Source organism: Heterodontus francisci, chromosome 6, assembly GCF_036365525.1.
Source record: "Heterodontus francisci isolate sHetFra1 chromosome 6, sHetFra1.hap1, whole genome shotgun sequence".
Taxonomy (NCBI): domain Eukaryota; kingdom Metazoa; phylum Chordata; class Chondrichthyes; order Heterodontiformes; family Heterodontidae; genus Heterodontus; species Heterodontus francisci.
Window position 1 is genome coordinate 38,397,955 of NC_090376.1, and position 12,881 is coordinate 38,410,835.

General features: G+C 42.5%; 1 protein-coding gene across 9 annotated transcripts in view; it reads left to right on the forward strand.

The window, feature by feature from the left end:
* Positions 1–12,881, forward strand: part of stard13b (StAR related lipid transfer domain containing 13b) — a 617,921-nt gene that overhangs the window by 561,169 nt on the left and 43,871 nt on the right. For all 9 annotated transcript variants that reach the window (XM_068033490.1, XM_068033491.1, XM_068033489.1 and 6 more), the window contains one exon: positions 4,083–4,146. In XM_068033490.1, the coding sequence (XP_067889591.1) occupies positions 4,083–4,146 (64 nt within the window). The remainder of the gene's footprint in view (positions 1–4,082; positions 4,147–12,881) is intronic.

Consider the following 12,881-nt stretch of genomic DNA (forward strand, 5'->3'; position numbering starts at 1 on the left):
CCATATAAATACTGTGGCTACAAGAGCAGGCAGAGGCTGGGAATTCTGTGGTGTGTAACTCATGTCCTGACTCCCCAAAGCCTGTCCACCATCTACAAAGCATAAGTCAGGAGTGTGATGTAATAATTTCCAATGGCCCAGTAAAAATAGCCTACTTCATTGTTAACCATCCACCACCTTAACCATTCAGCAACGCCCGCATCCTGTGGAAGAATTTTTTTAAAAGTGTAGATTAATTAAGGCAAGCCAGTATGGATTTGTTAGTGACAAATCGTGTTTAACTAATTCGATTGAGTTTTTCAATGAAGTAACAGAAGGTTGATGAGGGTAATGTGGTTGATGTGGTGTACATGGACTGCCAAAGGACATTTGATCAAATGTCACATAGTAGGCTTGTCAGCAAAGTTGATGCCCATGGAATGAAAGGGACAATGGCAACATGGATATGAAGTTGACTGACAGGAAAGAGAGCAGTGGTGGTGAATGGTTCTTTTCCAGACTGGAGGACGGTATATCAGGGGTTTTTAGGACCACTGCTTTTCATGTTTTATATTAATGACCTAGACTTGGATGTGCTGGGCACAATTTCAAAATTTGCAAATGACACTATTGTGAACTGTGTGGAGGATAGTGATGAACTTCAAGAGGACACAGATAGGCTGGTGGATGAAATTTAATACAGAGAACTGTTAAGTGATTCATTTTGGTTGGAAGAATGAGGAAAGGCAATATAAAATAAAGGATACAATTCTAAAGGGGGTGCAGGAGCAGAGTGACCTGGGGTTATATGTGTACAAATCGTTGAAGGTGACAGAACAGGTTCATAAAGCAGTTAATAAGGCATATGGGATCCTGGGCTTTATAAATAGAGACATAGAGTACAAAAGCAAGGAAGTTATGATAAACCTTTATAAAAATACTGGTTCGTCCTCAACTCGAGTATTGTGTCCAGTTCTGGGCACTGTACTTTAGCAATGATGTGAAGGCATTGGTGAGGGTGCAGAAAAGATTTACGAGAGTGGTTCCAGGGGTGAGAGACTTCAGTTACATAGTCTGGAAGTTGGGACTGTTTTCTTGGAGAATAGAAGGTTGAGAGGAGATGTGATGGAGGTGTTCATAATCATGAGAGGTCTAGACAGAGTAGATGGGGAGAAACTGTTCCCATTGGTGGAAGGGTCGAGAACCAAAGGACATTGATTTAAGGTGATTGCAAAAGAACCAGAGGTGACATAAGGAAAAGCTTTTTTTATGCAGCGAGTCATTAAGATCTGGAATACACTGCCTGAGAGTACAGTGGAGGTAGATTCAAAGGAGAATTGGATAATTATCTGAAGAGGAAAAAATTTGCAGAGCTATGGGGTAAAGGCAGGGAAGTGGGACTAGCTGAGTAGCTCTTGCAGAGAGCTGGCTCAGACACGATGGGCTGAATGGCCTCCTGTGCTGTAGCCATTCTATAATTCTAAGTGATGTATGTTTGTGCCGATGTTCTGGTAGTGGTCATGAACCTTTCATTACTGTGCCAATCCTCAGTACCTTCTCCATTCCACCCAGGCTATTGAGCAGTAAATGAAAAAAAGACTTGCATTTATATGGTGCCTTTCATGACCATTGGACATCTCAAAGCACTTTACAGCAGATGAAGTACTTTTTTGAAGTGTAGTCACTGTTGTAATGCAGGAATCATGGCAGCCAGTATGCGCACTGCAAACTCCCACAAACAGCAATGTGATATGACCATTTTTTTTTTTGTGATGTTGATGTTGAGGGATAAATATTGGTCACGGTACTGGGGATATCTCCCCTGCCCTTCTTCAAAATAGTGCCATGGGATCATTTACATCCAACTCAGCAAGCAGATGGGGCCTCGGTTTACATCTCATCGAAAGTTGGCAACTCCAACAGTGCAGCACTCCATCAGTGTTGCACTGGAGTTTCAGCCTTGATTTTTTTTTTTTGTGCTCAAGCCCTGGAATGAGACTTGAACAGAGAACCTTATGATGCAAAGGCAAAAGTGCTTCCAACTGAGCCACAGTAGGGAGGCTGCTGGGGAAGAAAAGGATATTCCTCACCAACTGGTATATTGGCAGGAGCTATAAAATCAGAGCCATGCAGCAACAAAAGGTATGATTGAACAAACCATTGGCATCCTAAACCCAGTGCCACCCTCTGGACAGGTCAGACTGAGTCATTTAGTCCATCTAGAGAGATCATCAAGATTCAGAATCGTTTGCTGCATGCTCCACAATCTTACAATACTAAGGGGAGTTTGCTTTGGAGCTTCCAGGGGAGCAAACTGTGGAGGGGACGATGAAGAAAGGAATGAGAAACTTGAGGAAGAGAACAGCTTCCCACCACCAGTGCTTACCTCATGGGCTTTGCATCTGTAGTATTGTATAGCACAGTCAGACCTATCGGCGACCACGCTCTGGAAGTGGTTCAAGAGTTCACCTATGTAGGCTCAACTATCACCAGTAACCTGTCTCTCGATGCAGAAATCAACAAGCGCATGGGAAAGGCTTCCACTGCTATGTCCAGACTGGCCAAGAGAGTGTGGGAAAATGGCGCACTGACACGGAACACCAAAGTCCGAGTGTATCAAGCCTGTGTCCTCAGTACCTTGCTCTACGACAGCGAGGCCTGGACAACGTATGTCAGCCAAGAGCGATGTCTCAATTCATTCCATCTTCACTGCCTCCGGAGAATCCTTGGCATCAGGTGGCAGGACCGCATCTCCAACATGGAAGTCCTCGAGGCGGCCAACATCCCCAGCTTATACACACTACTGACTCAGCGGCGCTTGAGGTGGCTTGGCCATGTGAGCTGCATGGAAGATGGCAGGATCCCCAAGGACACATTGTACAGCAAGCTCGCCACTGGTATCAGACCTACCGGTCGTCCATGTCTCCGCTTTAAAGACATCTGCAAACGCGACATGAAGTCCTATAACATTGATCACAAGTCGTGGGAGTCAGTTGCCAGCGATCGCCAGAGCTGGTGGGCAGCCAAAAAGGCGGGGCTAAAGAGTGGCGAGTCAAAGAGACTTAGCAGTTAGCTGGAAAAAGGACAGAAGTGCAAGGGGAGAGCCAACTGTGTAACAGCCCCGACAACCAATTTTTTCTGCAGCGCCTGTGGAAGAGTCTGTCACTCTAGTATTGGCCTTTATAGCCACTCCAGGCGCTGCTCCACAAACCACTGACCACCTCCAGGTGCTCACCCATTGTCTCCCGAGACAAGGAGGCCAAAGAAGTCAGACCTAAGTACAGAGCCATAGTGTAATCAAGGTGAGGTTTGTAACAGCAGTTGCAATAGTGTTCAGTGGTGAGTATGTAGTTCATAGTGGATCAGCATCTACCCTTTTCATCCTTTTCTTCCTTTTCTTAAAATAAGCAGATCTAGTTAGACTCTGATATTGACTTGAAGGTGCACCAAGTTAAGCAGAACAGCCTGAATGCAAATTGATATTAAACATATTTCAAAAGCAACTATAAATGTCCTTGTGATGAGTTCTCAGGAGGTGTGGCTGCATACAGCTGCAATGTTTACTCAAGCCCATTAACTAGCTTATAGTGGTCAGAAGATTCATATTGTATGGGGTGTAAAGAGTGCGCTGTGATGACATCAATGTGTATGAGAAGTATGGAAAGGAGGAACTCATCAGTTTATCACTTATAATGTTTATCACACAGTGTAAGACACCATTGTCACTCAGTACACACCCAGTAAATTGGCTAGGCTGACCGAGTTAGGCAACATGGTAACCATGCAGACTGCAGAAAGAACAATCTACATTTAGCAGTTCCATTTGCAGCAATGGTGCCAGCTGATCTGACTGGCTTATCAAGGAAACCTGTGATATGGACTGTAGCAGCCTGTAGCCTAAAATGTTATTTGTCCAGCTGAGGATTTTCCTGGACTTCATTATTTTACTTTATAAAAAAAAAGGGAATGATGTATCTTTCAGTTAAGAATAGCAATTATTTGCATTGAAATGTTTTCGAGTCCCATCGTTAGACTGTCAATAGCTGAGGTTAATTGCAAGTCAAATTGGAATTCTAATATATTGGATTTTGGTTTATTTCCAGGCGACTGAATACTCTGAACAAGTGCACCTCTCTGAAAATAGACGTCAACTTTCCCAAGAAAAAAGTGAGGACATATAATTTTCTACTTGCACGTGTAGCTTCTGGCAATGTCTGGTGTCTCTCAAATCAACGCCTAAACTTAAAATATATGATTTGTGTACCAGAGTGTTAGAGTGGTTCATGGTGCTTATTAATGATGTCAGCAGCTATTTTGTGTCAACTAGTGAACAGTATTTACAATTAGTACATAAAACAGCACATTTCTTTCTCACAGGTTTGAAATAAACAATTCCTACAGCTTTCAGAGCTGCTATCCAGCACTGTAGACCCGATTTTAACCTAACCCGCCTGGCACAATCAGGCGAGCTCTTGTCAGACGCCCCTTTTACACACTGCCTGACTTCAATGAAGCGTAAAATCAGACAGGGAGTAAAACAGGTGTCCAACCGACACCTACCCCACTCCCACTGTGCAGATTGGGTTCAGAACGGGGTTTATTAGAATTAGAACATTACAGCGCAGTACAGGCCCTTCGGCCCTCGATGTTGCGCCGACCTGTGAAACCATCTGACCTACACTATTCCATTTTCATCCATATGTCTATCCAATGACCACTTAAATGCCCTTAAAGTTGGCGAGTCTACTACTGTTGCAGGCAGGGCGTTCCACGCCCCTACTACTCTCTGAGTAAAGAAACTACCTCTGACATCTGTCTTATATCTATCACCCCTCAACTTAAAGCTATGTCCCCTCGTGTTTGCCATCACCATCCGAGGAAAAAGACCCTCACTATCCACCCTATCTAACCCTCTGATTATCTTATGTGTCTCTATTAAGTCACCTCTCCTCCTCCTTCTCTCCAACGAAAACAACCTCAAGTCCCTCAGCCTTTCCTTGTAAGACCTTCTCTCCATACCAGGCAACATCCTAGTAAATCTCCTCTGCACCCTTTCCAAAGCTTCCACATCCTTCCTATAATGCGGTGACCAGAACTGCATGTAATACTCCAGGTGCGGCCGCACCAGAGTTTTGTACAGCTGCAGCATGACCTCGTGGCTCCGAAACTCGATCCCCCTACTAATAAAAGCTAACACACCATATGCCTTCTTAACAGCCCTATTAACCTGGGTAGCAACTTTCAGGGATTTATGTACCTGGACACCAAGATCTCTCTGTTCATCTACACTACCAAGAATCTTCCCATTAGCCCAGTACTCTGCATTGCTGTTACTCCTTCCAAAGTGAATCACCTCACACTTTTCCGCATTAAACTCCATTTGCCATCTCTCAGCCCAGCTCTGCAGCCTATCTATGTCCCTCTGTACCCTACAACATCCTTCGGCACTATCCACAACTCCACCGACCTTAGTGTCATCCGCAAATTTACTAACCCAACCCTTCTACACCCTCATCCAGGTCATTTATAAAAATGACAAACAGCAGTGGCCCCAAAACAGATCCTTGCGGTACACTACTAGTAACTAAACTCCAGGATGAACATTTGCCATCAACCACCACCCTCTGTCTTCTTTCAGCTAGCCAATTTCTGATCCAAAGCTCTAAATCACCTTCAACCCCATACTTCCGTATTTTCTGCAATAGCCTACCGTGAGGAACCTTATCAAACGCCTTACTGAAATCCATATACACCACATCCACGGCTTTACCCTCACCCACCTGTTTGGTCACCTTCTCGAAAAACTCAATAAGGTTTGTGAGGCACAACCTACCCTTCACAAAACCGTGCTGACTATCGCTAATGAACTTATTCTTTTCAAGATGATTATAAATCCTGTCTCTTATAACCTTTTCCAACATTTTACCCACAACCGAAGTAAGGCTCACAGGTCTATAATTACCAGGGCTGACTCTATTCCCCTTCTTGAACAATGGGACAACATTTGCTATCCTCTAGTCTTCCGGCACTATTCCTGTCGACAATGACGACATAAAGATCAAGGACAAAGGCTCTGCAATCTCCTCCCTGGCTTCCCAGAGAATCCTAGGATAAATCCCATCTGGCCCAGGGGACTTATCTATTTTCACACTTTCCAAAATTGCTAACACCTCCTCCTTGTGAACCTCAATCCCATCTAGCCTAGTAGTCTGAATCTCAGTATTCTCCTCGACAACATTTTGTTTCTCTACTGTAAATACTGATGAAAAATATTCATTTAACGCTTCCCCTATCTCCTCTGATTCCACACACAACTTCCCACTACTATCCTTTATCTGACTTGAACAGGCAAAAAATGGCTTTATTTTTAATTTGTGAATTTAAAAAAAGGCTTTGCAGCTTTTGTACTTGTTACTCTATTTATCAGTCCTTTCCACTTAGTAATGGAGACTCTGTTCAGTACTGTGCCACTCCCTGTCCTTTTGTGATATGATTGTGATTTTTATAGACACAAACAAGGAGAAACAACTGCAAGCCACTCGATGGCTCATGAAAGATTTTTTTTTTACTTGCCTTATTGTGAAGTCAGGAGAAGAAAAAAATGCTCTTCTTGGCTCCATGTTAATACCACTGCCAACCCTCATTTGTATCCCTTTCCAAGTACCCCCAACCCTCCAGATTCTGCTTACTGCCTAGGCCAACGTCTGGGCTCTTCCCGGGCCAGCAAGTTGCTTCTGCGTCAGAGACTGGGATCCGCAGCTTGCTGGTAGTAAACAAACAAGGCCAGCGGATCCATTTCACATAGTCCTGTCATCAGCCTCATTAGGTGCTTGCATGTGTGCTGCATTGGGACCTTGCCTCCATTGGAACACAATCCAATTTTAGACCATGAATTCCAGAGTTAGGACACCATTTCTTTCAAACTGCTGTCTGATTGGCTTCTATCATTGCCTGCTAATTGCACAAAGCCAGTTCAATGCTCCTGTGTCCTTGCACCATCATCATCAACAGCAATAACTTGCATCTATATATTCAAACATGCAAATGCTGGAACAAGCTCTGTATCAGCTCCCATTTCCCATTTTGGTCAGCACACTGAATAATACCAGGATATTAGAATGACTGTTTATGCACACTGAGTCAAATATCATGAATGCAGGATCAATAAAATTCCATTGCATAAACTGGTATCCAGCTTGCTAAAGGAGCAGCAGCAAATTTTAATATAAATCAGGGAACAGTGGAACACATATGTTGCAGGACAGCTATTTTCTCCAGGCCCACGTTATGAGTTAAAACACCATCAGATTATCCAAACTCATTTGTGTAGAATGCTAAGAGTCTGTAGAGAGGAGATTTCCAATCCATTCATCTGGGCTGAATTTTAGCTGGAGGTGATGTGCTAACACTTCACTATCCAGCCTTTCTAATCTTGCTCTTCATTTCCAGATTTATTAGAATGGCCAGTGTGGTCCTGTAATAAAGGGACATTGAGGAAGGTTGTGCCACGTGGACTAATGTTATTGAAGAACTGGACACTTGTACTGCCTTTAATGCCTTTATCTTACAGGATTAGGGTTCAGGTACCAAGCAGTCCTGAGGAACTAATTCAATCTGTGCCTCTGTAGGCAGAATAGCAACAACAGCAAAGACAAATGGTTGCTGCCGACAGAAAAAGGAAAGAGAGAGAGCTGGTGGATAAGAGAGAGAGACACACACAAGTGGAGAAGGAGACAGAAGTGAAGGGGAAGAGAGTGATATACATGTGAAGGGTGGGGGAAGAGAGAGAAAATTGCTCTTTTCCCACTCTCCCATTTTTTCTTCTGTAACTGTTTAACTCTCTTACTCGACTTGCCAACTGGCTCAGCAAGTTTACACATTAAGTAGCTGAGCCCCAAAGGTTCTAGGTTCAACCCCCAACATGTGTTCTGTTAGCTGATCTTAGTCAGGATAGTGTAAAGGACATTGTATTCCGTCTTTGCTCCCATTTTAGGGAGGGGGTGGCGGGATCATACCCACCCCAAATTGCTATCCCACAATCCCTGCTAAAAATCCATAGTTTGTAAGGCTGCTGCAGATCTTCAGCATCCATATATTTCTGCTTTTAATGAGCTTCTGAATAAATCTTTTCTGACTGTGGTAACTAGGGGCTTGGTTGGCTTATTCTGATTCAGGAATTTGATTGAAATCGGACATTGCATTTGTGCAGTGCAAATAAGCTGCGAGGTCGAGATTGAAGCTCTTTTATGGGCATTGTTTTTCCTCCTGAGAAATTGATAAAAGCGACAGATGTCAGTTTTGAGATCTGTGGGGATTCACAGCAGACTTGAATGACATGCATCCTGACTCTCTTTTTCAGGGCTCTAGCCAACATCGAACCTCATCACAATGTTACATTATGTAACTGCAGAAATCAGGTCATATTTAGAAATGGGAAACAGTTACTGCAGTGGAAGAGAGGTTTGTCAGGAAGATCCAAAGGGAGCTTTATTCATGGAAATCATTCTCGGCTGATTGTGTTTACACTGACTCAAATGAAAGCGAATACTGGGTAACACCATACAGTCTTAGTTACTCATTAAACATTTTCAATCACAGCAGCCAGAATTATACTAAAATACAGCATTATAACTAAATAAAACTGGGGATCATTCTTCTTTCTCCGTGGAAATCAACAAATGAAGCAGGGAGAGACTTCTGAATGTGTCATCATTAAATTGTAACAAAAATAAAATATTAGCATGTATAGTTCTCAGTTCTGGGACTGAAATGACTATTACGATATCCAGCTCCTTAGCTTTAAGTCAAGTATGGCGGACTCAATTTTTCTGTGTTTTTGTTCTTCTCACTTGCTGCCAATATGCTGAGTTGCCAGCCTGATGATTGGACGGCAGCTCTTGGGGGCGGGATCCCTGTCCCGATTAAGTCTTTAAAGGGATGGGAATCCCATCTCCTTAAACTTTGACAGTAAAAGACCAGAGGATTGCTCCGGGATCTGAATAAATGCAGAGGCGGGGTTCCCCCTGACTTTTCGGCCCAGCGCCAGGAGTCCCGCCTTCTGCACAAATCCAGCCACTGAGGATGCTACCTGGAACCAAATAAAATAGTCACGAACAGTAACCTTAAAACAACTGCACAGATCTGCATACACAGCTATTTTAAAAAGTCTATCTTGTTTCAGGGCAGTTGCAACAACAGTGAGGATGGGGGGCCAGCAGAGTGGGACATAGCACAGGCTTTCTAATACAAATGTTCACAGAAAGCTCCATGTGATGTCTAGAGACCTGGTAATGACATTAGGTCTCATTCAAGGTCCCCGTCTTCCCTCTTAGATGGAAGCTAGGAATCCCATGGTCATATTTGAAGAATAGTAGGAATTTTTCCTCGTGTCCTGGCCAATATCTATCCCTCAACCAACACCATCAAAACATCTTAAGTGGTTGTTACCTCATTGCTGCTTGTGGGACCTTGCTGTGTGCAAAATTAGCTGCTGTGTTTACCTGCAAAACAATAGCTACCACGCTTCAAAACTACTTCATTGACTGTAAAGTGCTTTGGTATACCCTGAGGATGTGAAAGGTGCTCTTTAAATACCAGTTCTTGGTTTCAAGGATTTACTGAACATTTTGCCAAAACACTTTGTAAGAGCCCTATTTACAAAGAGGCTATCCTTTCAGAATGAATGGGCCAGACTTTGCAGTTTACAGCAAACGAATTACACCAGCTGTTCACTGCACTTGCACGTAGACTGTCTATGGTCTTTTACACTGGAAGTTCCTGTCAGCCAGTTATCCAAAGAGCACAGCACCCTGAACAGGGCAAGCAACTATGGAAATCCTTAACCAATCAGACTGAAGAATCATTAATGAGCAGCATGAAGTCCAGGAAATGCCAGTTAGAATATTGAATTCAATATCAAATCCAGTACAGAAAGCAAAATAGAGAGGGAAAGAAAGGTTGGATTAAGAGACAGAAATAAAAAGTAGAAAACACCTTTTTAACATTTTTATTTATTTAAATCTTTGACAATAATTCAAATCTGATGGATTACACTTGTAAAAGTTAATTTTCAATGCTGTGGAGGTTGTTTGGCAGTGATTAAAATTTATCATACCATTAAATGGGTACTTACACTGGAATGGACAAGTCCTAACTTTTTCTGGTAAGTTTATTCTATATCAATGAAGTAAATGCAGGAACTTCATGCTGGTTATTTTATTTGAATGGTGAGTCAGAGAGTGAAATGCTGTTATCAGGCAGCTTCTGGAGGAGCTGGGCATCTCGGACAGCAACTTCTGGATTTCTGCATTAAAATGCACTTATACAATCACTGGAAGTCGCAGTTGGACTTCTAAGTGAATAATGGTGAGCACTGTTGGCTGCATTATAATTTTTTTTAAGCTTTAGTTTAGTTTAGTTTAGAGATACAGCACTGAAACAGGCCCTTCGGCCCACCGAGTCTGTGCCGACCATCAACCACCCATTTTATACTAATCCTACACTAATCCATATTCCTACCACATCCCCACCTGTCCCTATATTTCCCTACCACCTACCTATACTAGGGGCAATTTATAATGGCCAATTTACCTACCAACCTGCAAGTCTTTTGGCTTGTGGGAGGAAACCGGAGCACCCGGAGGAAACCCATGCAGACACAGGGAGAACTTGCAAACTCCACACAGGCAGTACCCGGAATTGAACCTGGGTCGCTGGAGCTGTGAGGCTGCAGTGCTAACCACTGCGCCACTGTGCTGCCCTTTACTTTAACAATTAAATGGCATTCCTCAATATAATCCGAGTAAAAGATTTGCAGGTTTGCCAAGAAACCATTTGTCCACAGCATGCTCCTATTCATTAATTCAATTATCCCATCTATATTTCCTCTATAAATACCTTGTATACAGATGCAGTAGCTGCTTTTGAAATTGGTTTCAATAGGCTATATTGAACATTTGCATTGAGATGATTAGAGAATTCATTCATTTTCATATACACTTCTGGTTATCAGTATTGTTACGACCAGGTGAGAAAGAGGTCTAGGGTTCCCTTTTAGCTTTCACCTGGTCTTACTGTAATAGGGTTTAATTTTAAACATACTGTTTATTAGCTCCCTTTTGGTGAATCCTTGTTCACCACTTTCCAGTTATAAGGCAAAGAAACCAGCACAAACAGGCTTTCTTAGGTTTAAAGAAGAAAAGTTGACATTTATTAAACGTAAACTCAAATTTGGTTAACGCCTACGGATACACAACACGCCCATGCTAGCATGCATACATGATGCACACGTGCAAATAGAGACAGAAAAGAGCAGAAGAAAAATAAAGTGGAAAGGTTTGAGGCAATATCTGAAGAGTTGTTACGGTTCTTCGAGCTCACTGTAAAGTCCTTGATTGTAGGTAGCTCTTGCATTTCGTTGGGGCCTAGTATTCTTCTTAACCCTTGTTCGCTGTGGGAGACTTTTCTCTCTTGGGGTTCATGTGTCTTCTGTGGATTCAGAGGCTTGTGAGAAAGAGATGGGAGCAGACAGGAGAGAGATCTTCAGTCCAGGAGCAAACAGACTTTCACCCCAACTGTTTGTACAAATTCAAAAAACGTAGGTTTCCCAGCAGGTTAGTCATGTTACTAGCTGGTTTGACCATGTCCGTTTGTGTATTCGGCCATCTTAGCAGTCAACCTGGAATGCGAGCTCCCCCACCTTCAACGTCTGATGATCAACATCCATTGTGGGTTGAATGTGTCAGGGAATGGCTGCTTTGTCCTTCCAAACACCTTGTTCAGATGCAAATATCTTTCCAGCCACGGCTGATCTGTTTAACAAGTCCGTTCTTCACTCCAGTAACAGTTTAAAATCAATGTTTATGACAAAATTCATGTGCCTCATTCTTGGCAGGTGGGGGCCTAGCATGACACTATTAAAAGCAATTGAATGAAGTGTAGCATCACATTTCATTTTAACCACTTAAAGATTATTGAAGGAGAACAGTGCATTTCAGTTCATTTAATGCGTGCTGTGGAGGGGTTTAGCTTAGACACTCTATGAAGGTGAAAGGTCACAGACCTGAAACGTTAACTCTGCTTCTCTCTCCACAGATGCTGCCTAACCTGCTGAGTATTTCCAGCACTTTATTTTTATTATTAATGTTGAATGCTCAGCATTTTGAGCACTTATGTGCCTGTTCAATGGGTAATAGAATGCAATTTGCTGACACATGCTGGTTGGGGCTGTTAGCTTAAAAAACAAGGTTAAAGAATACAAAATCAGTCACCCTGTCTGTGTGGTTTGTAAGGATAACCTCGGGACTGTTTCTTAAAGACGTTGCATTTGACCAGTTATCACTGCCAGTTTCTGTAAGAAAACCATTTCAACAAAAGTCATTTTATAGCGAGGCCCATCTTTTCAGATCCTTTTCTTTTTGCTATCCAGGTTTCTCCCTTTTCTCTAACTTAAATGTAAAGTTATTCTCGCATTCAATTTCTCTGTCTGTCTGTCTTTAGCTGTCTTATTCTGTTTTAACCCAGCTTATTTAAAATCCTCAAACTTTATATAAAGGTGTTTTGTTGATATCACAACCCCTGCTGCTATTGTTCCTACCATTACTATACCCCTCATTGTAAATCTTTCTCACTATTTGACTTGTTACTGATGATTGATTTGTCATTCATTTGCATTTAGTTTTGCATAATTGACAATGAAGTCATGTTTTCGATTAATTAAAACTTAAAGTATAACGGACTTAGTGATTAGACATAGGAAAAGGGTCAGCTTAGTGCTCTGACACTCCATTTACTAAGTGCCTCAATGCAGTTACTCAATGCATTGTGTAACTAGAGTCTACATGCAAGCCCTGAAACTATTTAAAAGACAGTCAGATTGTGATGGTGGATGGAAGTCGTCTGTC